Source organism: Panthera pardus, unplaced genomic scaffold (genome assembly GCF_024362965.1).
Source record: "Panthera pardus isolate Hobbes unplaced genomic scaffold, ASM2436296v1 HiC_scaffold_25, whole genome shotgun sequence".
NCBI classification, from domain to species: Eukaryota; Metazoa; Chordata; class Mammalia; order Carnivora; family Felidae; genus Panthera; species Panthera pardus.
This window is the reverse complement of record NW_026526821.1, coordinates 15,229,459-15,253,761: the sequence shown is the minus strand read 5'-3', so window position 1 is coordinate 15,253,761 and position 24,303 is coordinate 15,229,459. Positions and strand designations below refer to the sequence as shown.

General features: G+C 39.6%; 1 protein-coding gene across 1 annotated transcript; it reads left to right on the top strand.

The window, feature by feature from the left end:
• The first annotated feature begins 3,696 nt into the window (after nucleotides 1-3,696).
• SPINT4 (serine peptidase inhibitor, Kunitz type 4) lies at nucleotides 3,697-4,706 on the top strand. Its single transcript, XM_053890765.1, has 2 exons — nucleotides 3,697-3,811; nucleotides 4,525-4,706. The coding sequence occupies exons 1-2, from the start codon at nucleotides 3,697-3,699 to the stop codon at nucleotides 4,704-4,706; spliced, it is 297 nt and encodes a 98-aa protein (XP_053746740.1).
• The last annotated feature ends 19,597 nt before the right edge of the window (nucleotides 4,707-24,303 follow it).

Here is a 24,303-nt window from a genome sequence, read left to right as displayed (position 1 = left end):
GTAGTTTAAGCTCCAGATCCGTCACTTGCTTCTCTCAGGATGAGGAAAGGAAAGAACAACACCGTCCAAGCCCAGAAACAGCCATCACTGTCCCAACCCAAGATGGGGGATGGAAGGGTGGTGGGCTGGGGGGTATATCCTAATAGCGATCTTAAGTTACTTCTGTGTTCATGTCTGGACAACCTTCACTGACAATCTGCCCCTGGTTGCACCCATCGGCCAAAATGCTCCCATGTTTGACCTCAGGGAGAAGTAGCAATAAGATGTTGCACTACAAAGTGCTGGGAGCCAGAGTTCAAGGTTTCATGGCCATATCACGAACCCAAGACAGGCACAGTGAGGGTGGTGAGGACTTGGCGGAGCGGGATCAGTGGCTATTAGGCTGCAATGAGAGTCCATTAGATCCAGATCAAAGAGCTAGAATTCTCCAAGGGCTTGCCCCAGGCATGTAGCACCACCTGAACCAGAAACTATGAAGAAAGTTACAGATGTGGCTTTGCCAGTGTTATCCATCTGGAAAGGATTTTTCCCAAATAATCAGTAACTAATTTTTTTATCGAGATATAGTTGAGATGTGACATTGTGTACATTTAAGGTATACAACCTGTTGATTTGATAAATTTATATATTACAATATAATTACCACTGTGGCATTAGCTAACACCTCTATCAAGTCACATAATTGTTATTTCTTTTTTGTGGTGAGAATGATTACAATCTAGTCTCTTAGCAACTTTGAAGATTATAATACAGTATTGTTGACTATAACCACTATGCTGTGTATTAGCTCTCCAGGACTACAACTTTAAATTTTTGATCAACCATGCTAGAGAAAAGACTGAATTATCTTTCTGTTCTCCCTACAGAAATAAGATATTACAGAATCACTGTCATAATAAAAGGTGATCAAAGAATAATCAGCCACAAAATATAGGAAAAGGGTATTATAAAGATGTTTTAAATAATGGTAATGAAATGTTATTTTTCTAGGATTCATGATGTTTGATATATTTATAAGCTTTTGGAAACATGTGATTTTTTGTAATTTCTTTTTTCATTCCAAATGCATATTCTCACTTACCTACCTAATTTTTTATCTGTAGTTTTGTATTGTTCCGTTGCATTATCTTTCTTTTTTTTAATTTTTTTAACATTTTATTTTATTTTTTGAGAGACAGAGAGAGACAGAGCACAAGCAGGGGAGGGGCAGACAGAGAGAGGAAGACACAGAATCAGAAGCAGGCTCCAAGCTCTGAGCTGTCAGCACAGAGCCAACACAGGGCTCGAACTCACGAATCGCGAGATCATGACCTGAGCCAAAGTTGGAAGCTCAACTGACTGAACCACCCAGGCGCCCCCATTGCATTATTTTTCTAAAATAAGGTCCCAAAATTATACAGGTTTCACGCTCCACAAAACCTGTTGTAGCCTTTTATAATAAATCAGTAACACGATAAGTAAACTATTTTCCCTGAATTTTGAGAACTGCTCTAGCAAATTGCTCAAACCCAAGGAGGGGATCATGGGAACGTCCAATTTATAACTGGTTGGTCAGAAGTACCCTTAACAACCTGGACTTGCCATTGGTATCTGATGTGAGTAGAGGGGTGTGGTCTTGTCAGACTGAGCCCCCTTATCTGTGGGATCTGATGATATTTCCAGGTAAACAGTGTGAGAATTTAGTTAAATTGTAGGGCACCCAGCTGGTGTTACAGAATTGCTTGATGTGTGGAAACACACACACACACACACACACACACATACACACACACACACACACACACACACACACACACTCACACCTGGTCTCAGAAGTGAGGCAGTGTTATTGTACAGTCAGGAGAGTAAAGGACACACAGGAGGAGTGTATTTTTCCCTTATATTAACCAAAGGGATTTATAGATTCCATGCAATCCCTATCAAAATTCCAAAGGCATAATAGAAAAAACAATCCTAAAATTTGTATGGACCACAAAAGACCCCAAATAGCCAAAGTAACTTGAGAAAGATAAACAAAGCTGGAGGCACCACATTTCCTGACTTCAAACTACATTTAAAAGCTACAATAATCCAGGGTGCCAGGGTGGCTCAGTTGGTTAAGTGTCTGACTGTTGATTTCAGCTCAGGTCATGATCTCACAGTCCGTGAGATCAAGCCCCATGTTGGGCTCTGTGCACTGACAGCACGGAACCTGCTTGGAATTCTCTCTATCTCTGCTTCTCCACTGCTTGCTCACTCGCTCTCTCTCTCTCTCTCTCAAAATAAATAAATTAACTTTTTTTAAAAAGCTATAGTAATCAGGGGTTCCTGAGTGGCTCAGTCAGTTAAGTGTCCAACTTTTTCTCAGGTCATGATCTCGGGTTCATGGGTTTCGGCCCCCTGTAGGGCTCTGTGCTGAGAGCTCAGAGCCTGTAGCCTGCCTCGGATTCTGTGTCTCCCGGTCTCTCTGCCCCTCCCCTGCTCACGCTCTGTCTCTCTCTCTCTCTCCCAAAAATAAATAAACATTTAAAAAAAATTTTTTAAGCTACAGTAATCAAAACATTATTGTATTTGCATAAAAACAGACCCACAGGGTGCCTGGCTCAGTCAGTTAAGCGTTTGACTTAAGCTCAGGTCATGATCTCCCAGTTCATAAGTTCAGGCCCCACATCAGGCTCTCTGCTGTCAGCGCAGAACCCACTTCGGATCCTCTGTCTCCCTCTCTCTCTGCCCCTCCCCTGCTTGCTCTCTATCTCTCTCAAAAATAAAATAAACATTTAAAAAGAAACAGACCCATAGACGAATGAAACAGAACCAAAAGCCCAAAAATAAACCCACGCATATATGGTTAGCCAATATTTCACGAGGGAACCAAGAATACACAATGGGAAAAGGATAGTCACTTTAATAAATGATGCTGGGAAAACTACATGTTCACGTACAAAACAATGAAACTGGACCCCTATCTTAAACCACTCATGAAACTTAATTTGAAATGGATAAAGAAGAGTATAGATGTGAAAGTCAAAATTTCAAAAGTCTTACAAGAAAACAAAACTAAGAAAAAATAAATTTGTCCCATATTCCTAGGTATAGTGAGTTCAAATTTTGATTCCACTTACATAATCGATGGGTGACCTTACACATATAACTTAACCTCGGCCTCAATTTCTTCATCTATGATGGTAATAATTGCATGAAACTCACAGGGTGCCTGTGATTCTTTTGAAATTTAATGATTTTGTGTAGATAGATAGATAGATAGATAGATAGATAGATAGATAGATAGAGCCTAGCATATAGGAAGTACCATAGAGGTTGGTTACTATCATTACTATTATTGTTTTTATTACATTCTTCCTGTTTCACCAGGATCAGTCTCTTCCTTATTGTGGAAGGCTGAAGAGAAGAAAGGAAGCAAGCCTTTTTAAATTTTTGCCCTAATTATTCTATTCTCCATGATTAAACTTATGTTAGCAGCTCTGAAGCTTTAGTTTCTATAGTTTCTAGATGAACATGGGACTCACTATCAGGGGTCTAATCAGCTTGGGGCCTTCAGCTTCATGGCTGGGTACCCAAGCATTCACTGTTCAACTCAACACCTAGTAATGCCCAGTCCTGGCCCTTGGGGTAAGCGGGTTCAGCCCTCTCAAGTACCAAGGCCAAAATATAACATCAGTTGACACTAAGACTCTCCTACTTGCTGTCTGCTGCATCATGAAGACTGCTGAGTTGGGATTTCTTCTAGGTCTCTTCATCTTCTTCTTGCTGACTACCCCATTAATGGGTGGTGTTGCTAGACTTGCTGAAATGATATGTGGAGACCTCAAAGGTATGAGCCTGAAGCAGAAAATAAATCCAAAGACCAATTATGAATGAGGGAGAAAGTGGTAAAAAAAGAAAATGTTATATACAGCTGGTCCATGAAGGTTCTCCTTTTGTGTTATTACCCATAGATTCTTAGTCCTTTGACTCTGGGAATTGCTTAATCTAGGGGTCTTGTGGATGTCTGGTGAGAAAAAAAAAAAATTATGATGCAAATAACACCCTTCCAGATAGGGCCGTCTTTTGAAGGGTGTCCAAAGGACCAAAAGTATTTTGAATTAGGGGTTTTATGACAAATTTCAAAGATCTCAGACCATTCAAGAGTACATGTTGAGATGAGAATAAAGGGGGGTTGGATACTGAGAAAACAGGCATTTTCAATATCTTGGCTCCCAGTGCATAGAGAACACTTGAACACATGGCCCCTGTTTTAATAAGCTCACAATGTAGATGTGAAAGATAATGAAGCTTTCTTCCACAGATCATGAGTACAGGCTTGGTGCTTCTGGAGCATGGGAAGGTGGCAGAGTCTATCCTGCAAGTCAGACACCCCAAACTCTGGCCCAGCCACTTAGCAAATGTGGGCTCTTGGTCAAGTCACTCAATCACTTACCACCCATTTCCAAACTAACATGAGGAATTTTTAAGGGCCCTGGAAGGCAAGATCTCCTGCTGAGTCCTAACTAATTCCCCCTAACTCAATGGGAACCTCTCATGCAGATCCCTGCAAAATGGATATGAATCCTGGCAGCTGTTTTGAAATTCACTTTAGATTTTTCTACAACCAAACCTCCAAAAGATGTGAAAGTTTTATCTTCACTGGCTGTAATGGCAACCTTAACAACTACAAGCTTAAATTAGAATGTGACATAGCCTGTGTTGAAGAATACAGAATAAAGTAAGGAGTCCCATCTTGCCCTTGGTCCTTGGGGGAGAGGAAAAGGAGAGGCTCTGAGATCCTAGGATCCCTGGTTGGGATGGGAAGAGGGAGGATTGTCCTAACCAAAAAGTTTAATAGTTGGGTTGGATCTCAGGATCATTTGTCATTTTTCAGTTAGGAAATCAAAAGTCCAGAGGAAAAATAGTAGTCACCAGTTATCAGATAATTACCGTGTGCCAGGCGCTGCCCTAAGCAATTTACATGTATCGATACAATTTAAAATTAAAATCACCCTAAGGTAGATTTGTATTATTAAAGTGGCAGATTAAGAAACCAACTCCAGTAGAGGTAACTAACTGGCCCAAGTTCACATTAAATGACATACCAAGTTTTCTAACCAGATTTGATGGTCTCCTACAGCTTGACCATTTTACGTGCAAAAGTTCACCCAAACCCAATCTTTGTGATCCTAGACCTGTGATCTCTCCATAGCGATATCCTGTTTTATACAACTAAGCTCTCAGCCCAAATTTGACCATTCCCCAGTCATTGGAACTAGAAGAAGGTCTATGGAGGCTAACAAGGCTATGGTATGGCTGATTTCTAGGAGAGTGAGTTGGAAAGTAACCTTGGGTGTAACTCAAAAACGGAAATTTTGTTTTATTTATTTAATATTCCTAGTGAATTTTTGCAATGCCTGGCACATAGTAGACAATGACTAAGTTTTAAGGGAATGAAAGAGTAAGAGATCAATCAATGGAACAGGGGGGACATTGAAAGATATGGCATCCTCAGGACTTCCCCTGGGATAAAAATGACTTAAATTAATCGAGGGAGACTTTTCAAAACCTATAACACAGATTTTTGTTGTTTTTGTTGTTTGTTTGTTTGTTTGTTTGTTTGTTTTTGCTTCAACAGGGAAACCAAGTTAAAAAAAGTCAAGAGTTGATACATCATTCTGAAACATAGCTGTAAGAAAATTCAAACCAATTTTAAGATCTTTGTAATATTTCCATAATCCTGGAAACTTCCATCTGTTTGCTATTTTCCTGACTTTAGTTTTATCTTTCTTGAGAAATAACTGTATGACCATTAAAATGAAAGCAACTTTGTGTCAGTTTTCCCTGCTCTCTGAAATGTCTCTCCCCCACCTTACCCAGAGTTGAATGTCAGCTGGTTCCATCCTTAGCTGCCCTCTCCCCATTGAACCATTTCTTATACATGCACACAATGTTTCAGGTGTGACAAACCAGATCTGTAGAGGTTTATATCACCTCCTTTCTCAGGTTGAACTAGTTAGTAGAACCAAAGTACCTAACTTGTGCTCCTTTTTGCCCATGAAACCAAAATGAGCACAATGAGCCCTGAGCCTCACATTCACATGAAATACATGTCCTTGCACTCATGACAAATGTTTCTTTGTGACACTTCCTGATTCATGCACACCAAGTCAGGAGCCGCAGTTAGCTTAACTAGCCTCCTGACTTGATCCCTATCAATAAGTAGTTATTTAGACACTGTTTAGTATCTCAGTCATTGAAATTTCACTTGGCTGTTCTTAGTCATTCTGGCAAAATAACTCAATTTCAATCAATGACTGTGTTTTACTACCAAGAAAATAATCACCCAGACACTAGCTGCCAAGTGCCTGAATATAATGCTACAAGGTTCGACATGGCCATGATCTTCCCAGCTGTAGGACACTCAGCTTGACCATCTTATCTCTGAATTTATCCAAACATCCCTGTCCTGCATACCTTCCCTGTCCATCTTATTGACCAAGTCCAATTCCTTACCTGAGAATGCATCCTGGACTATTAGTAGCTAGGGCCAACATCAGAGACATTATAAACCAGTGAGATCCTGTAACCAGACATGCAAGCCTGGTCTTTTCTCAGTCTTAAAAATAAGAAAATTAATCCCCCAAATTGAGACCATTTTCTGCAAGAGCTCTGATTACTGCAAAATTAGGCCTTCATCCAAAGAGAGTTTACTCTGAACAGGTGAAGCCCAAATTCTGGCATGTTTCAATTTTGGTGAAGACCTGGGAATTACAAATTATTCTTAAGCCAAATAAGCTGTTGGAGACATGCTGTGCACTCTGAAATAATAGGAACTAGGCTAACCTGACTGGTTCACATAACTGGAAGTTCTGAGATTTTCCTTTTGCAAGTCACGAAGCTCGGTGTCCCAGAAATAGACAGTCTTTCAGACAAAATAACATATTCCCCCAGCCTGTTTGCTTCTTCTGCTAACCAAATCCTGGAAATGCTGGACAAGTAAAAAGAAGGTATATGGATATGAATAACTAAAGTCAAGACTAAGAATTTTTTAAGTTTATTTATTTGTTTTGAGAGAGAGACAGAGAGACCAAGAGAGAGAGAATCCCAAGCAAACCCCGCATTGTCAGTGTGGAGCCTGGCATGGGGCCCAGATCTACAAACTGCATGTTCATGACCTGAGCCTAAAACAAGAGTCGGTTGCTTAAGTAACTGAGCCACTGGGTATGCAGTCAGGTGCCCCAAGACTAAGAATTTTTTGAGGAAAGAGGGCAGTGTTATCTTGGTGAGAAAAGAAATAGATGCCCAAGACAGATCGCTGGGCACCAATGGTAAAAGAAGGAGTTGGATGAAAGCTTTTGAGTTAAATTATTCTCCCCACCACAAAAATCTGGATCTATCACCATCCACATCCACAAGATACCACAAGTGCAACGGATATAACAAAGTGGCGGTTCCAGAGCATGGCTATAGTAAGAAGTATATAAAAACAGGTGCAATTGGACGAGGCAGACACAGAGTTTATTGTTTATCCTTCTTCCTATACACACTGAGGGATAACGGCTAAACCAAAGAGAAAAAAAAATTGCCATAGAAAACACATCTAGGGCAGAAACATAGAAATGTTCCCTAAGCAGGGAGGGAGACAGAGGGAAAGTGTTATTTAGGAAGTAGCAAATGAGTGTAAGTAAGACCAGATTGTATCATTGTGGAGTTTTGACTGGAATTCTCCACCACCTACTTTGAATCAACCAAGAGAAGTGCAAGTTACCCCACCAAGCACCCATCCACCACATACATATGAAAATTATAACAGGAAGCCTCACTAAAATGGAGTTGGGAGGTGTCAGCAGGGGGAGCTCTACCTCTCCTAGTCAATTGTAGACCAAGCAGGAAGAGACAGACTTGACCTTGCATGTGGATACTACTCTACTCTTCCTGCCTCAGGAAGAAATACTCCCCTCATCCCTTTGGGCAAGAGCTCAGCCAATGAGAAGCCACCATACTTTGAACTCCCACTATACTCCAATGCACTTTTAGTTTATAACAGCCCTCCGAACCTACTCCTTTTCTCATTAAAAAAGCGTACCTCTCCTTTGTTCCCCAAACTTGCCTACAGTTTGGCCACAGCTTGTTTGTCCAGGTTACAATTCTCTTTTGTTCCCCCCAATAAACCCATATTTTGCTGGTAAAATAATTGGTAGTTTTTAGTTTTAAGGTTAACACACACAATAAAAGCAAAACCGGCTCATATTTCCACAAATGATCACAAACAAAATTTGTCACAAACATGTAAACAAAGAGAAACAACAAGCTAAATAACCAATATTAAATAACCCAGAATTAATTGAAGGGATAAATGAAATAGACATAATTAATATTCTCAACTAGGTAAGAGTTGAAATGGGTAGGTTAAAGCAGGAACATATATTATCAAAGAAGAACCAATAAAAAATAATAGGATTTGGAAAATAGAAAAGGTGACCTAAATGACACAGTAACTCGAGATAAAAATAAAGGATACAGCCAAAGTACGAATTAGTGATGGTAGAAGATTAGGTCAAGGAGCCCTCTGAAATACCAGAAAAGAATAAAGAAATTTTAAAATATGAAAATTAAGGTAGGGCAATATGGCCGAGCAGGAAACACCAGGAATCTGTCTCCCTGCCTAGACAACAATGGCACTTACAAAATATGTCTGATGGAACTATATTCAGAACTGGAGTCTACTGAGGTTTGCAACTTCCACAGGAAGGCTTAGATGGTAATTGCAATTAATTTTAATCAATTTCAGTTCTTAGCATACTAGTAGCTACACATTCTCCACCCTCATCCTGCCTTATGGCAGGCAGCTGTGCACATGTTCCTGGAGCAACTTAAACACAGCTTACAGCAGCCAGGGTAGGCAAAAAAGGATCCCCTCTTCCAAATGTCAGGGATCCACGGTCTGATCACTGATTGCTGCCTCTGATCAGAGTGCACACAAAGAAGCACCTCCCCTCATTGTTGCAAGCCCCTCCCTCTCATGCTAAAGTGACTTCCAGGTGTTTAAAGGGCCAGTGCCTTTTTTCCCCTCCCTTTATTTTCCTCTTTTTCCTTTTGGGAGCCAGACATTAAAGACTAGGACATTCAAAACAACTGTATGTATAGGGAAAATTAGAAAGTGACCATACACACCTAGGAAAAGATATGAGAACACCTTAAGTGTACATTTAAGACTGTTCCTCAGCACAGAGACAACCTAACCAATCCAAAAAGCAAATAAAACCTCACAAAAACAAGAGCAAAATAAAACAACATACCCTGGGAAAGCAAGAGAATCTGATTTCCAGAGTTAACCACATTATTAGGTTCAAATGTCCAGTCTCCACCAAAAAGAAATCACAAAGCATGCAAAGAAACACAAAAGTATGGCCCATTCAAGTCAAAATAAATAAATCAGGGGCACCTGGGTGGCTCAGTCAGTTAATCGTCCGACTCTAGATTTCAGCTCGGGTCATAACCTCACACTTCCTGGGATTGAGTCCCACGCCAGGCTCTGCACTGACTGGGACTCTTCTCTCTCCCTCTCTCTCTGCCCCTCCCCATCTCAAAATAAGTAAACTTTAAGTAAATAAATAAACACACAAACAAACAGAAACTGCCTCCCCCCCGAAAGATCTGATGGCAGATCTGCTAGACAAATATTTTAAAACAACTGTCTTAAAGATGCTCAAAGAAATAACATGGAGAAAATCAAGAAAATAATGTATAAACAAAACAGAAATATTAATAAGGAGATTTTTTTTAATCTTTTTTTAAACTGTTTATTTATTTTTGAGAGAGAGAGGCACAAGCAGGGGAGGGGCAGAGAGAGAGGGAGACACAGACTCTGAAGCAGGCTCCAGACTCGAGCTGTCAGCACAGAGCGCAATGTGAGGCTTGAACCCATGAACTGTGAGATCATGACCTGAGCCAAAGTTGGACGCTCAACCAACTGAGCCACCCAGGCATCCCTATATTTTTTTAAATCTTTAAAAAAAACTTAAAAGAAATGCTGAAGCTGAAAAGTACAATAACTGAAATGAAATTTTCAGTAGAGGGATTCAAAGGCAGATTGAAGAAGACAGAAGAAAAAAAGAAATAAACATGAAGATAGAACCATGGAAATTATCAAGTCTAAAGAGGAGAAAGAAAAAAGGTTGATAAAAGCGAACAAAACCTTAGAGATGTTTGGACACCATTAAACAAACCAAGATATGCATCGTGGGAGAAGAAGAAGAAGAAGAAGAAGAAGAAGAAGAAGAAGAAGGAGGAGGAGGAGGAGGAGGAGGAGGAGGAGGAGGAGGAGGAGGAGGAGGAGGAGGAGAAAGAAGAAGAAGAAAAAGAAGAAGAAGAAGAAGGGAGAAGACCAGAGATACTGTTTGAAGAAATAATGACTGAAAACTTCCCAAATTTGATGAAAGATAGGATTATAAATATCCAAGAAGTTCAACAAACTACAAATAAGATGAACTCAAAGAAATGCACACTGAGACACATTATAATCAAACTTTCAAAAGCTAAAGACAAAGAGAGAATCTTTAAAGCAGCAAGAGAAAAGTGACACATCACATACAAGGGATCTTCATTAAGATAACAACAGATTTCTCATCAGAAACTTTAGAAGCCAGTAGGCAGTGGGCTAATACAGTAAAAATGCCAGAAGAAAAAACCATCAACCAAGAATCCTATATCCAGCAATAGTGTCCTTTTAAAGAGGAGGAGATAGGGGATCAACCAAGATGCCAATACAGGATTCTCCTGAACTCCCCTCCCACCTTGAACATTGAATGTACAGCTACACATGGAACAATTACTTCTGAAAAAAAAAAAAAAAAGCCAGAAACTAGCTGAGTGAGTCCTATACACTGGGCAAATGAGAACATACTCATATTGAAACAGGTAGAAAAGCCTGAGACACTCTCATCATAAATGCCACCGCTAAAATAATAAATAAATAAATAAATAAATAAATAAATAAATAAATAAATAAATCCCACCCCTAGCACAGTGCCATACAATCAGGAAGGAACTCCCAACTCCCAGCCTTTTGAGGAGCAAAGTGTTTCAAGCCCAAATTTAGTGCCCCACCTAAAGAATGGGCCCCCAGAACACTAATTCTGAAAGACAGTGAGATTTGCATCAACAAGACCTACAAGATTATAGCAAACAGCAAAAGAAGCAGTTAATGGGTGTATGAGCATGGCAAGACCCTCCCCTGAAGATCAGCACCAAGTTCATGCTGTGCCAGGTCCCCAAAATTTGGAGTTTTGATACCAGCTCCCCAAAATGTGGAGCCTGCTTTGGATTTTCTGTCTCCCTCTCTCTTTCTACCCCTCCTCTGTGCATTCTATCTCAAAAATAAATAAATAAACATTAAAAAACAAAGAAAGGAATAGAGAAAATCTCCAGAAACAACAACTTTACAGGTAATACAGTGGCATTAAATTCATATCTATCGATAATCACTGAATGTAAATGGACTAAATGCTCCAATCAAAAGACATAGGGTATCAGAATGGATTAATAATAAAAAAAAAAAAAAGACCCATCCATATGCTGCCTACAAAAGACTCATTTTAGACCTAAAGACATCCCCAGATTGAAAGTGAGGGGATAGAGAACCATCTATCATGCTAATTGACTTCAAAAGAAAGCCAGAGTAGTCATACTTATATCAGGCAAACTAGATTTTAAACCACATACTGTAATATGAAATGAAGAAGGGTAATATATCATAACTAAGGGGTCTATCCAACAAGAAAAATGTAACAATTGTAAATATTTATGCCCCCAACTTGGAACACCCAAATAGATAAATCAATTAACCACAAACATAAAGAAATTTATTGATAATGATAAATTAATAGTAGGGAACTTTAACATCTCACTAACAACAATGGACAGATCATCTAAGCAGAAAATAAACAAGGAAACAATGGCTTTGAATGACACACTGGACCAGATGGACTTAAGATACATATTCAGAACATTTCATCCTAAAACAGCAGAAAACACACTCTTTTTCAATGTACATGGAACATTCTCCAGAATACAGCACATACTGGGTCACAAATCAAGCCTCAACATGTATGAAAGGTTGAGATCAAAACATGCGTATTTTCAGACCATAACACTATGAAACTTGAAGTCAACCACAAGAAAAAAATTTTGGAAGTAAACCAAAAGAGACTTTTTTTCAATTTTTTTTCAATTTTTTATTTAAATTCTAGTTTATTAACATATAGTGTAGCATTGGTTTTGGAAGTATAATTTAGTGATTCATCACTTACATATAACACCCCGTGCTCAACACAACAAGTGCCCTCCTTAGTACCCATCAGCCATTCAACCCATCCCCTGCCCACCTCCCCTCCATCAACCCTCAGTTTGTTCTCTTATGGTTTGCTTCCCTCTCTTTTTTTTCTTTCCTCTATGTTCATCTGATTTGTTGTTTAAATTCCACATATGAGTGAAATCATATGGTATTTGTCTTTCCTGACTGACTTATTTCTCTTAGCATAATACACTCTAGCTCCATCCATGTCATTGCAAATGGCAAGATTTCATTCTTTTTGATAGCTGAGTAATATTCCATTGTATATATATGCCATATCTTCTTTATCAAGAGACTCTTAATCACTAAATTCTACTCTTGAAACCAATATTACACTATTATATTAACTAACTAGAATTTAAGTAAAAATTTGAAAAAATAAATAAAATAAAATAAAATACTCCATTATACACATATATAATGGACTATCATTCAGCCATGAAAAAGAAGGAAATCTCCCCACTTGCAATAACATGGATAGACTTTGAGGGCATTATGCTAAGTGAAATAAATCAGACAGACAGAGGTAAACAAATGCTATATAATATCACCTATACGTAGAATCTTAAAAAGCCAAACTCTTAAATACAAAGAGTATAATGGTGGTTTCCAGGGCTGGGGCCTGGGGAAATTAGGGAGATTTTTATTTAATGATACAAACACTCAAATAATAGATAAGTAAGTCCTGGAGATCTAATGCACAGCGTAGTGATTATAGTCAACAATAACCATATTGCAATATGTGAACGCATCAGATCATCATGTTGTATGCCTTAAACTCATACAGTGTTAAATGTCAATTATATCTCAATGAAAGGAAGGAAGGAAGGAAGGAAGGAAGGAAGGAAGGAAGAAAGAAAGAAAGAAAGAAAGAAAGAAAGAAAGAAAGAAAGAAAGAAAGAAAGAAAGAAAGAAAGAAAGAAAATAGTGCCAAGAGCTCCTAAAGGAAAGGATTTGATAGGGCCAGGATCACGGAACGCTGCATAAAATCTAGTTGTTAAGAGTTACATTCATGACATCCACACCCCACATCTGAATACAGGCCAAAAGATGACAGATGAGGGAATCACCGTCACAAGTGCAATGAGCAATTTAATTTTTGCATGATCTCTAAAGATCCCCTCACAAAATATTTAATAACAAAGGCAAAAGAACAGTTTTACAATAAAGAAACGGGGCAGACACCATCTTAGTCAAGTGACTACAATCACCACTGCCAATGATGGGACAAATAGACATTGTGAACCACTCAATACGATGCAATGGCAAAAACACAGTATCTGGAATATTCTGGTCAAAATTCATGACCTACACCTAATCACGAGGAAACGTTGGTATAATTCAAATTGAGGGACATTATACAAGATGCCTGGCCTATACGAAACTTCATAAAAGTCAAGAAATGCCAAGAAACTGTTTTGGACTGGAGAAGACCAGAGTGGCATGACAATTAGATGTCACACATGCTCCTAGAGTGATCCTTTCTATTAAAAAGGAGGATACTGGAACAATTGGCAGAATTTGAGTAGGATATCTAAACAAAGAGTGTAAGACACTTCTCCATACTATTCTTACGATGCTGTATGAACCTATTTTATTTTGTTGTTGTTGCTGCTGTTTATTTTTGAGAAAGAGAGAGAGACAGAAAGTGCACATGGGAGGATCAGAGAGAGACACAGAATCCGAAGCAGGCTCCAGACTCTGAGCCGTCAGCACAGAGCCCAATACGGGGCTCAAACCCATGAACTGTGAGATCATGATCTGAGCCGAAATCAGAGGCTCAACCGACTGAGCCACTCAGGCGCCCTGAGTATGAACCTATTTTAAAATATTTTCCTTTTTTTAACTCACTCTGATTTCTGGGGCACCTGGGTGGCTCAGTCAGTGAAGCATCCGACTTCAGCTCAGGTCATGATCTCACAGTTCTTGAGTTTGAGCCCCATATCGGACTCTCTGCTGTTATCTCAGAATCCATTTGGGATCCTCTGTTCCCCCCTCTCTCTCTGCCTCTCTCTCTCTCTCTCTCTCTCTCTCACTCTCTCACTCAAAAACAAATAAAAATTTTTTAAAAAATACTCACTCTGATTTCTATAGAGAGTAAACTAAATCAGACCACAGGCAGAGTGAGGGGGACCAGTTGAGAGCTCTGGCAGACACTCAAGTGCAGAATGACCATAGCATGGGCTGGAGAGGGGTGGTAGAAAAGAGAGAAGTGGACACAGTAGGGACATCTTTTGAGATAAAATTAAAAGGATTTGTAAATAGACAGGACGATGGGGATATGCATTAGAAGGAGGTATGGATGCCTCCCAGGTGAGCTTGGTTAAGTAGGTGGATGTGTCATTCACTAATACATGTAAGAATGAGAAGGAAAGACCTGGCTTGTCCAAAACATGTGAGTGGGTATGTTCAATAGATAGTTCAACATGTGGGCATGGCACTCAGATGAGAGGTTGTATTATCTTCCAATCCAAGTGGCTTTAGAATGACCAACATTATCTATTTTTGGATACATGTATATATGTAAAATAAAATATCCATATACATGGATACATGTATGTATGTATATGTTTAGAGTTTTTGTCTTTTTGATCTCTTAGTTTCTCATAAAGGTATATTAAAAATCTTACATTATGGGGCACCTGGGTGGCTCAGTAGGCCTGCTTCGGATTCTGTGTCTCCCTCTCTCTCTCTCTTTCTCTCTGCCCCTCCCCTGCTCATGCTCTCTCTCTGTCTCTCAAAAATAAATAAAGGTTAAAAAAAAACCTTTAAAAAAATCTTACATTATAATTCGGATTGCCAATTGGTCCAATCCTGTCAATATTCTGTTTGTTTCTCTGTAATCAAATCTAAACTCTTACTGCTCTCAACGGGATAGGCTCAAATGTCAACAGGCAAGATACCAGGGGCAGGGGAGCAGGAAAATGACTTTATTCAGAAAACCAGCAAACCAAGGAGATGGTGGACAACTGTCCTAAAGACTCATCTCCCCTCAGCATGAAATTTGAGCTTCTTTTATGTTAGCAGAAGGGGGAAGTGGGAAGGGCTTGGAGTCAAAAGGTGACAGACATCTATAACACAAGAGGAAGGTCATGTAAATTATGTGTCCTTGGTCAGTTGACCTCTGCATACAGGAATCTGATCTTGTCGTTCTAGCAAATAAACATAGTATAGTCATTTCTGTATGTCCTTCTTTATCTCCTTGGGTGAGGTAGGTTTTGGAAAAAGAGCAGTTTTTACCACTCAGCTGTAACAAGCTTATGTGCAGAGCTAAGCAAAGGTTTCCTAGCTATACAGTTTCACAGCAGCAAGAGAAATAAAAGCAATATGGAGTCAGACATGCTAAGTTACTCCCTGTTACATATCTTAGACCTCTGTGGTTGGGAACATATACATTCACAAGCTAGAGTGTATTATGCTAAGCAAAATAAGTCAGAGAAAGACGAGTACCATATGATTTCACTCATATGTGGAATTTAAGAAGCAAAATTAACAAAAGAGGGGGAAAAAAGAGACAAACCAAAAAACAGAAGGTTAACCTCTTAACCATAGAGAACAGAGGGTTACAGAGGGGAGGTAGGTGGAAGGATGAGTAAAATAGATGATGGGGATTAAGAGCACACTTATTGTCCAACTCTTGGTTTCAGTTCAGGTCATGATCTCACAGTTTGTGAGATTGAGCCCCACGCTGTCAGCACAGAACCTATTAAGGTTCTCTCTCTCCCTCTCCCTGTGCCTTTCCTCCACTTGCGCTCTCTCTCACACTCTCTCAAAACAAGTAAACTTAAAAAAAAATAAATAGTACACTTACCATTATGAGGACTCAGTTACTATATTGTACCCCTGAAACTAATACAACATGGTATGTTAACTACACTAGAATTAAAATAATAATTTTTTTAACTTAGTAAAATTGTTGGCAAGAATATAAAGAAATTGGAGCCTTCATGCATTGCTGGTATGAGTGGGAAATGGAGAGGCTGTTTTGCAGAGCAGCTTGGCAGTTCTTCAAAACGTTAAGCACACAGTTGCATGGGGCGCCTGGCTGGCTCAGTCAGTTGAGCGTCTGACTCTTGATGTTGGCTCAGGTCATGATCCCAGAGTCATGGGATCAAGCACTTCATCGGGCTCCACATGTGGAGCCTGCTTAAGATCCTCTCTCTCTCTCTCTCCTTCTCTCTCTCTCTCTCTCCCTCTGCCCCTCTCCCCAGCTAGTGCGCTCTCTTTCTCTTTAAAATTTAAAAAAAGAGGGGGGTGGGGGACCAAGATGGCAGAACAGCATGGAAGCTTTTTTTGCATCTCTTGTCCAAGAGATACAGCCAGATCAACACTAAACCATCCTGCACACCTGGAAAACTGATTTGGGGATTAATTAACACAACAATCTGCACAACCTGAACCACAGAACTCAGCAGGTACGCGGCGCAGAGAGGTGAACTGGGGGAGAGAGAAGCTGCTGGGGGTAGGGAGCTGTTTTTGCTTGTGGAGAGAGGACGGAGATCGGGGGAGAATACGGGAAAGCATCCCCCCAAAAGAAGCTGGAGAGAACGTGGAAAAGTGGAAACAGCTGCAGGGACTGAACCAAAAAGGGAGAAAGGAGAGGATTTAAATTCCATTAAGACTATAAACAGGGGGAGCGCAGAGTCTGAAACTCTGCAGCTCGATACCTGGCGGTGCTCTGGTGAGAAGGGTGAATCCCCAGGAGCAGAGAGGAGTCCGGGGGTCTTCGGGCCACAGGGCAGAGGCGGTTTCCCTCTCTGGAGGACATCTGGTAGAGGCTGTGTGCCCCAGTGGACCCAGGAGAACAACCACATTCGCTGGTGCTGGAACAAGGTCGCTGGGGGTGAAGCCTGGTGCCAGATGCATGTTGTGATTTTCCATAATCCCTGAAGCACTGCTGCTACACGATCGCGTGAACTCTTTCTGGGGCGGGCTGGCACCCGGCCGCGGTCTCTGGGCTTCGGCAGCAGCACGATCCCGCAAACATTCCTGGGTGCAGCCGGCACCCGGCCACTGCTCAGTGAGACTCTCCTGCAGAGGGGCAGAAGGGGTCAAAGCCGCAGTCCCTCAGAAGTGAGGGGTTGGGAAACACAGCCGCATCTGAGATAAAACTAAAGAGGGAGGTGTTGCCTGGGGCTTGGTCACTGACAGTGTAAAAGCATGGAGTGGACAAAAGCCAGAGATAAAGAACAGGTGCACGATTGCTGATCGGGGAGAACTGAGTCCCGATACTACCCAGAGACTGAGTAGCTGGGTGACGCCATTTTCACTGCTACCCCGCATGCGCATACACACCTACAAGCGCCACACCAACCCACCCCAGTAGCTAAGCAGTGCCATCTAGTGGAGAGCAGAGCCCTTACACTAAGGCCCGTCCAACTGGGCCAACCTTCATCTTCAGGAACACAAATCTCTCCAGCTGCTTAGTTTACGGACTATAAAGTGCTTCAAAGTTTGACTTCTAGGTGAAAATGAAGTAATTTCAATCGTATCTCATCTGTTCACTGGTCCAACTATTCAATTATTTTCTCTTTTGCATTTCCTTTCTTTTTCTTAAATGCAGAAAAAGAAAAAAATTATTTTTATTTTCAATTTCTATTAAAAATATTTTTAATTTTTTTCTATTATGTTTTTACTTTTGTGTAAATTTTTTCAACTTCTATTTTACTTACATAATTTCATTTTATTCTATTTCAGTGTACTCGTTTTTTTCAAATTTTCAAATGATTTCCTTTTTTTTCCTTTCTCCATTTCTCTATCAAGACCCTGCCAACAACCAGACAAAAACACACTTAGGATCTGGGGCGCCTGGGTGGCTCAGTGGATTGAGCATCCGACTTCAGCTCAGGTCATGATCTCGCAGTCCATGAGTTCGAGCCCCGCGTCAGGCCCTGTGCTGACAGTTCAGAGCCTTGAGCCTGGTTCTGATTCCATGTCTTCCTCTCTCTCTGTCCCTCCCCTGCTCATGCTCTGCCTCTATCACTCTCAAAAATGAATAAATGTTAAAAAAAATTTTTTTTAAACACACCTAGGATCTGACATCATTTATTTGATTTGTGTGTGTGTGTGTGTGTGTGTTGTTTTTAATTTTTTATTTCAATCTTCCTTTTTTAATTTAATTATTTTAATTTTTTTACCTCATTAATTCCTTGTCTCCCTTCAAAACGATGAAATGAAGGAATTCACCCCAAAAGAAAGAACAGGAAGAAACAACAGCCAGAGACTTAACCAACATAAATACAAGCAAGATGTCTGAACCAGAATTTAGAATCACGATAATAAGAATACTAGCTGGAGTCGAAAATAGATTAGAATCCCTCTCTGCAGAGATAAAAGTAGTAAAAGCTAGTCAGGATGAAATAAAAAATGTTGTAACTGAGGCAATCTCTAATGGATGCCACAGCGGCAAGGATGGATGAGGCAGAGCAGAGAATCAGTGACAAACTTATGGAGAATAATGAAGCAGAAAAAAAGAGGAAGACTAAAGCAGAAAAAAAAGAGGGATATTAGGGCAAAAGAGCACAATTGAAGAATTAGAGAAATCAGTGACTCATTAAAAAAGGAACAACATCAGAATCACAGGGGTCCCAGAAGAGGAAGAGAAAGAAATAGGGGTAGAAGGGTTATGTGAGCAAATAATAGCAGAAAACTTTCCTAACCTGGGGAAAGACACAGACATCAAAATCCAGGAAGCAGAGGACTCCCATTAGATTCAACAAAAACTGACTATCAATAAGGCATATCATAGTCAAATTCACAAAATACTCAGGCAAGGAAAGAATCATGAAAACAGCAAAGGAAAAAACTCCTTAGCTTACAAGGAAAGACAGATTAGGTTTGCAGCAGACCTATCCACAGAAACTTGGCAGGCCAGAAAGGAGTGGCAGGATATATTCAATGTGCTGCATAAGAAAAATATGCAGCCAAGAATTCTTTATCCAGCAAGGCTGTCATTCAAAATAGAAGGAGAGATTAAAAGTTTCCCAGACAAAAATTAAGGGACTTCATGACCACTAAACCAGTCCTGCAAGAAATTTTAAGGGGGACTCTCTGAGGGGAGAAAGGACTAAAACAAACAAACAAACAAACAAATAAAGACCAAAAGCAACAAAGACTAGAAAGGACCAGAGAACCCCACCAGAAACTCCAACTCTACAAGCAACATAATGGTAATAAATACATATCTTTCAGTACTCACTCTAAATGTCAACGGACTAAATGCTGCAATCAAAAGACACAGGGTAACAGAATGGATAAGAAAAAAAGATCCATCTATATGCTGTTTATAAGAGACCCATTTTAGACCTAAACCACCTTCATATTGAAAATGAGGGGATGGAGAACCATCTATCATGCTAATGGTCAACAAAAGAAAGCCAGAGTAGCCATACTTATATCAGACAATCTAGGCTTTAAAATAAAGACTGTAACAAGAGATGAAGAAGGGCATTATATCATAATTAAGGGGTCTATCCACCAAGAAGACCTAACAATTGTAAACATTGATGCTTCAAATGTGAGAGCACCCATACATATAAATCAATTAACCACAAACATAAAGAAACTCATTGATAATAATACCATAATAGTAGGGGACTTCAACACCCCACTTACAACAATGGACAGATCCTCTAATCAGAAAATCAACAAGGAAACAATGGCTTTGAATGACACACTGGATCAGATGGACTTAATAGATACATTCAGAACATTTCATCCTAAAGCAGCAAAATTCACATTCTTCTCCAGTGCACATGGAACATTCTCCAGAATAGACCACATACTGGGACACAAATCAGCCCTCAACAAGTACAAAAAGATCAAAATCATACCGTGTATATTTTCAGACCACAACACTATGAAACTCAAAACCACCACAAGAAAAAAAAATTGGAAAGGGAACAAATACTTGGAGACTAAAGAACATCCTACTAAAGAATGAATGGGCTAACCAAGAATTTAAAGGGGAAATTAAAAAGTACATGGAAGCCAATGAAAATGACAATACCACAACCCAAAACCTCTGGGATGCAGGAAAAGTGGTCATAAGAGGAAAGTGTATAGCAATCCAGGCCTTCCTAAAGAAGTAGGAAAGGTCTCAGATACACAACCTAAGCTTATACCTTAAAGATCTGGGAAAAGAACAATAAATAAACCCAAAACCAGCAGAAGGCAGGAAATAATAAAGATTAGAGCAGAAATTAATGCTATCGAAACCCAAAAAACAGTAGAACAGATCAATGAAACCAGCAGCTGGTTCTTTGAGAGAATTAACAAAATTCATAAACCCCTAGCCAGTTTAATCAAAAAGAAAAAGGAAAGGATCCAAATAAATAAAATCAAGAATGAAAGAGGAGAGATCACAACCAACACAGCAGAAATAAAAACAATAATAAGAGAATATTATTTGCAATTGTACACCAATAAAATGGGTAATCTGGAAGAAATGGACAGATTCCTAGAAACATATACACTACCAAAACTGAAACGGGAAGAAATAGGAAATTTGAACAGACCCATAACCAGTAAAGAAATCGAATTACTAATCAAAAATCTCCCAAAAAACAAAAGTCCAGGGACAGATGGCTTTCCAGGGGAATTCTACCAAACATTTAAGGAAGAATTAACACCTATTCTCTTGAAGCTGTTCCAAAAAAAAAATAGGAATGGAGGGAAATTTTCCAAACTCTTTCTATGAAGCCAGCATTACCTTGATTCCAAAACCAGACAAAGACCCCGCTAAAAAGGAGAACTATAGACCAATTTCCCTGATGAACATGCAAGCAAAAATCCTCAATAAGATATTAGCCAACCAGATCCAACAGTACATTAAAAAAATTATTCACCATGACCAAGTGGGATTTATACCTGGGATGCAGGGCTGGTTCAATATCCACAAAACAATCAATGTGATTCATCACAACAATAAAAGAAAGGACAAGAACCATATGATCCTCTCAATAGATGCAGAGAAACCATTTGACAAAATACAGTATCCTTTTTTGATAAAAACCCTCAAGAAAGCAGGGATAGAAAGATCATACCTCAATATCATAAAAGCCACATATGAGAGACCCAATGCTAATATCATCCTCAATGGGGAAAAACTGAGAGCTTTCCCCCTAAGGTCAGGAACAAGACAGGGATGTCCAATCTTGCCACTATTATTCAACATACTATTGGAAGTCTTAGCCTCTGCAATCAGACAACACAAAGAAATAAAAGGCATCCAAATCATCCAGGAGGAGGTCAAACTCACACTCTTCGCAGATGACATGATACTCTAAATGGAAAACCCAAAAGATTCCACCAAAAAACTGCTAGAACTGATCCATGAATTCAGCAAAGTGGCAGGATACAACATCAATGTACAGAAATTGGTTGCATTCCTATACACCAACAATGAAGCAACAGAGAAATCAAGGAATCGATCCCATTTACAGTTGCACCAGAAACCATAAAATACCTAGGAATAAATCTAACCAATGAGGTGAAAAATCTATACACTGAAAACTATAGAAAGCTTATGAAAGAAATTGAAGAAGACACAAAAATATGGGAAAATATTCCATGCTCCTGGATAGGAAGAACAAATATTGTTAAAATGTCAATACTACCCAAAGTAATCTACATATTCAATGCAATACTTTTCAAAATAACACCAGCATTCTTCACTGGAACAAACAATCCTAAAATCTGTATGGAACCAGAAAAGACTCCAAATAGCCAAAGCAGTCTTCAAAAAGAAAACCAAAGCAGGAAGCATCACAATCCTGGACTTCAAGCTGTATCACAAAGCTGTAATCATCAAGATAGTATGGTACTGGCACAAAAACAGACACTCAGATCAATGGAACAGAATAGAGAACCCAGAAATGGACCCACAAATGTATGGCCAACTAATCTTTGACAAAGCAGGAAAGAATATCCAATGGAATAAAGACAGCCTCTTCAGCAAGTGGTGCTGGGAAAACTGGGCGGCAACATGCAGAAAAATGAACCTGGACCACTTTCTTACACCATACACAAAAATAAACTCAAAATGGATGAAAGACCTAAATGTAAGACAGGAATCCATCAAAATCCTCGAGGAGAAAGCAGGCAAAAACCTCTTTGATCTTGGCCGCAGCAACTTCTTACTCAACACGTCTCCAGAGGCAAGGGAAACAAAAGCAAAAATGAACTACTGAGACCTCATCAAAATAAAAAAACTTCTGCACAGCAAAGGAAACAAGCAGCAAAACTAGAAGGCAACTGACAGAATGGGAAAAAATATTTGCAAGCGACATATCAGATAAAGGGTTAGTATTCAAAATCTTTAAAGAACTTCTCAAACTCAACACCCCAAAAACAAATAATCCAGTGAAGAAATGGGCAAAAGACATGAATAGACACTTCTCCAAAGAAGACATCCAGATGGCCAACTGACACATGAAAAAATGCTCAACATCTCTCATCATCAGGGAAATACAAATCAAAACCACAATGAGATACCACCTCACACCTGTCAGGATGGCTAACATTAACAACCCAGGCGACAACAGATGTTGGTGAGGATGCAGAGAAAGAGGATCTCTTTTGCATTGTTGGTGGGAATGCAAGCTGGTGCAACCACTCTGGAAAATAGTATGGAGGTTCCTCAAAAAACTAAAAATATAACTACCCTATGATCCAGCAATTGCACTACTAGGTATTTATCCAAGGGATACAGGTGTGCTGTTTCGAAGGGGCGCATGCACCCCAATGTTTATAGCAGCGCTATCAACAATAGCCAAAGTATGGAAAGAGCCAAAATGTCCATCAACTGATGAATGGATAAAGAAGATGTGGTATATGTATACGATGGAGTATTACTCGCCAATCAAAAAGAATGAAATCTTGCCATTTGCAACTACATGGATGGAACTAGAGGGTATTATGCTAAGTGAAATTAGTCAGAGAAAGACAAGTATCATATGACTTCACTCATATGAGGACGTTAAGACACAGAACAGATGAACACAAGGGAAGGGAAGTAAAAATAATGTAAAAACAGTGAGGGGGACAAACATAACGGACTCTTAAATATGGATAACGAACAGAGGGTTACTGGAGGGGTTGTGGGAGGGGGGATGGGCTAAATGGGCAAGGGGCATTGAGGAATCTACTTCTGAAATCATTGTTGTGCTATATGCTAATTAACTTGGGTGTAAATTTAAAAAATAAAAAATAATTAAATAATTTTAAAAATAAGAATAAAAAAATAAAGTACAAATTTTTAATACTATTTGATAATTGTATTGTCTTTTTTCTACTACTCACTAATTTCAACTATCTTCATCAATATCTGCATCAATATCTTCATCAATATCCTGTCTACTTTCTTTACATTTATTTTGCTGTTTTTGTTCCATTTTCTTAGGTTCAAGCCTGCATTAACTTACTTTCAAATTTTTACATTTATATGTTAAATGTTCATTATAGAAATGCTGATCCCCTGAGCCTTAGATATGAAGAAGAGAGTGGGGGCACTGAGGCTCACCAGTCTAGCTGTGACAAACCATGACCTTGGATGCTACATGGTTGGGTACCCAAGCACTTAGTGTTCTGCTCACTAGGCTGATTTTGTATGCACCAGAACTCTGCCCAGGCTTGGGCCCTGGGGAGATGAAATCAAAAAGATGGGTTCAACTCCTCCCAAGAGAAGGAGCTCCATCCCAAATATAAAATGTCAGCCCAGTCCTAGACTCTCCTATCTCCGGCCTGCAACACCACGAAGACTGAATGGATCCTCTTTTCTCTATGTCTCCTCATCTTGTCTATGCCCCTCCAGACACTTTCAGGCGTCCTGTTTCCTTTACCTCTCAGAAAACAATTGTGTGAAAGTGGACATCTTGGAGGTAAGGCAAAATAGGAAGGGCAGCCCAGGAGAACACTGTGAAGGTGAAGGCGATCTAGGCAGCCTGGGTGATAGGCAGTAATGAAGTCCTGCTTTTCTCTTA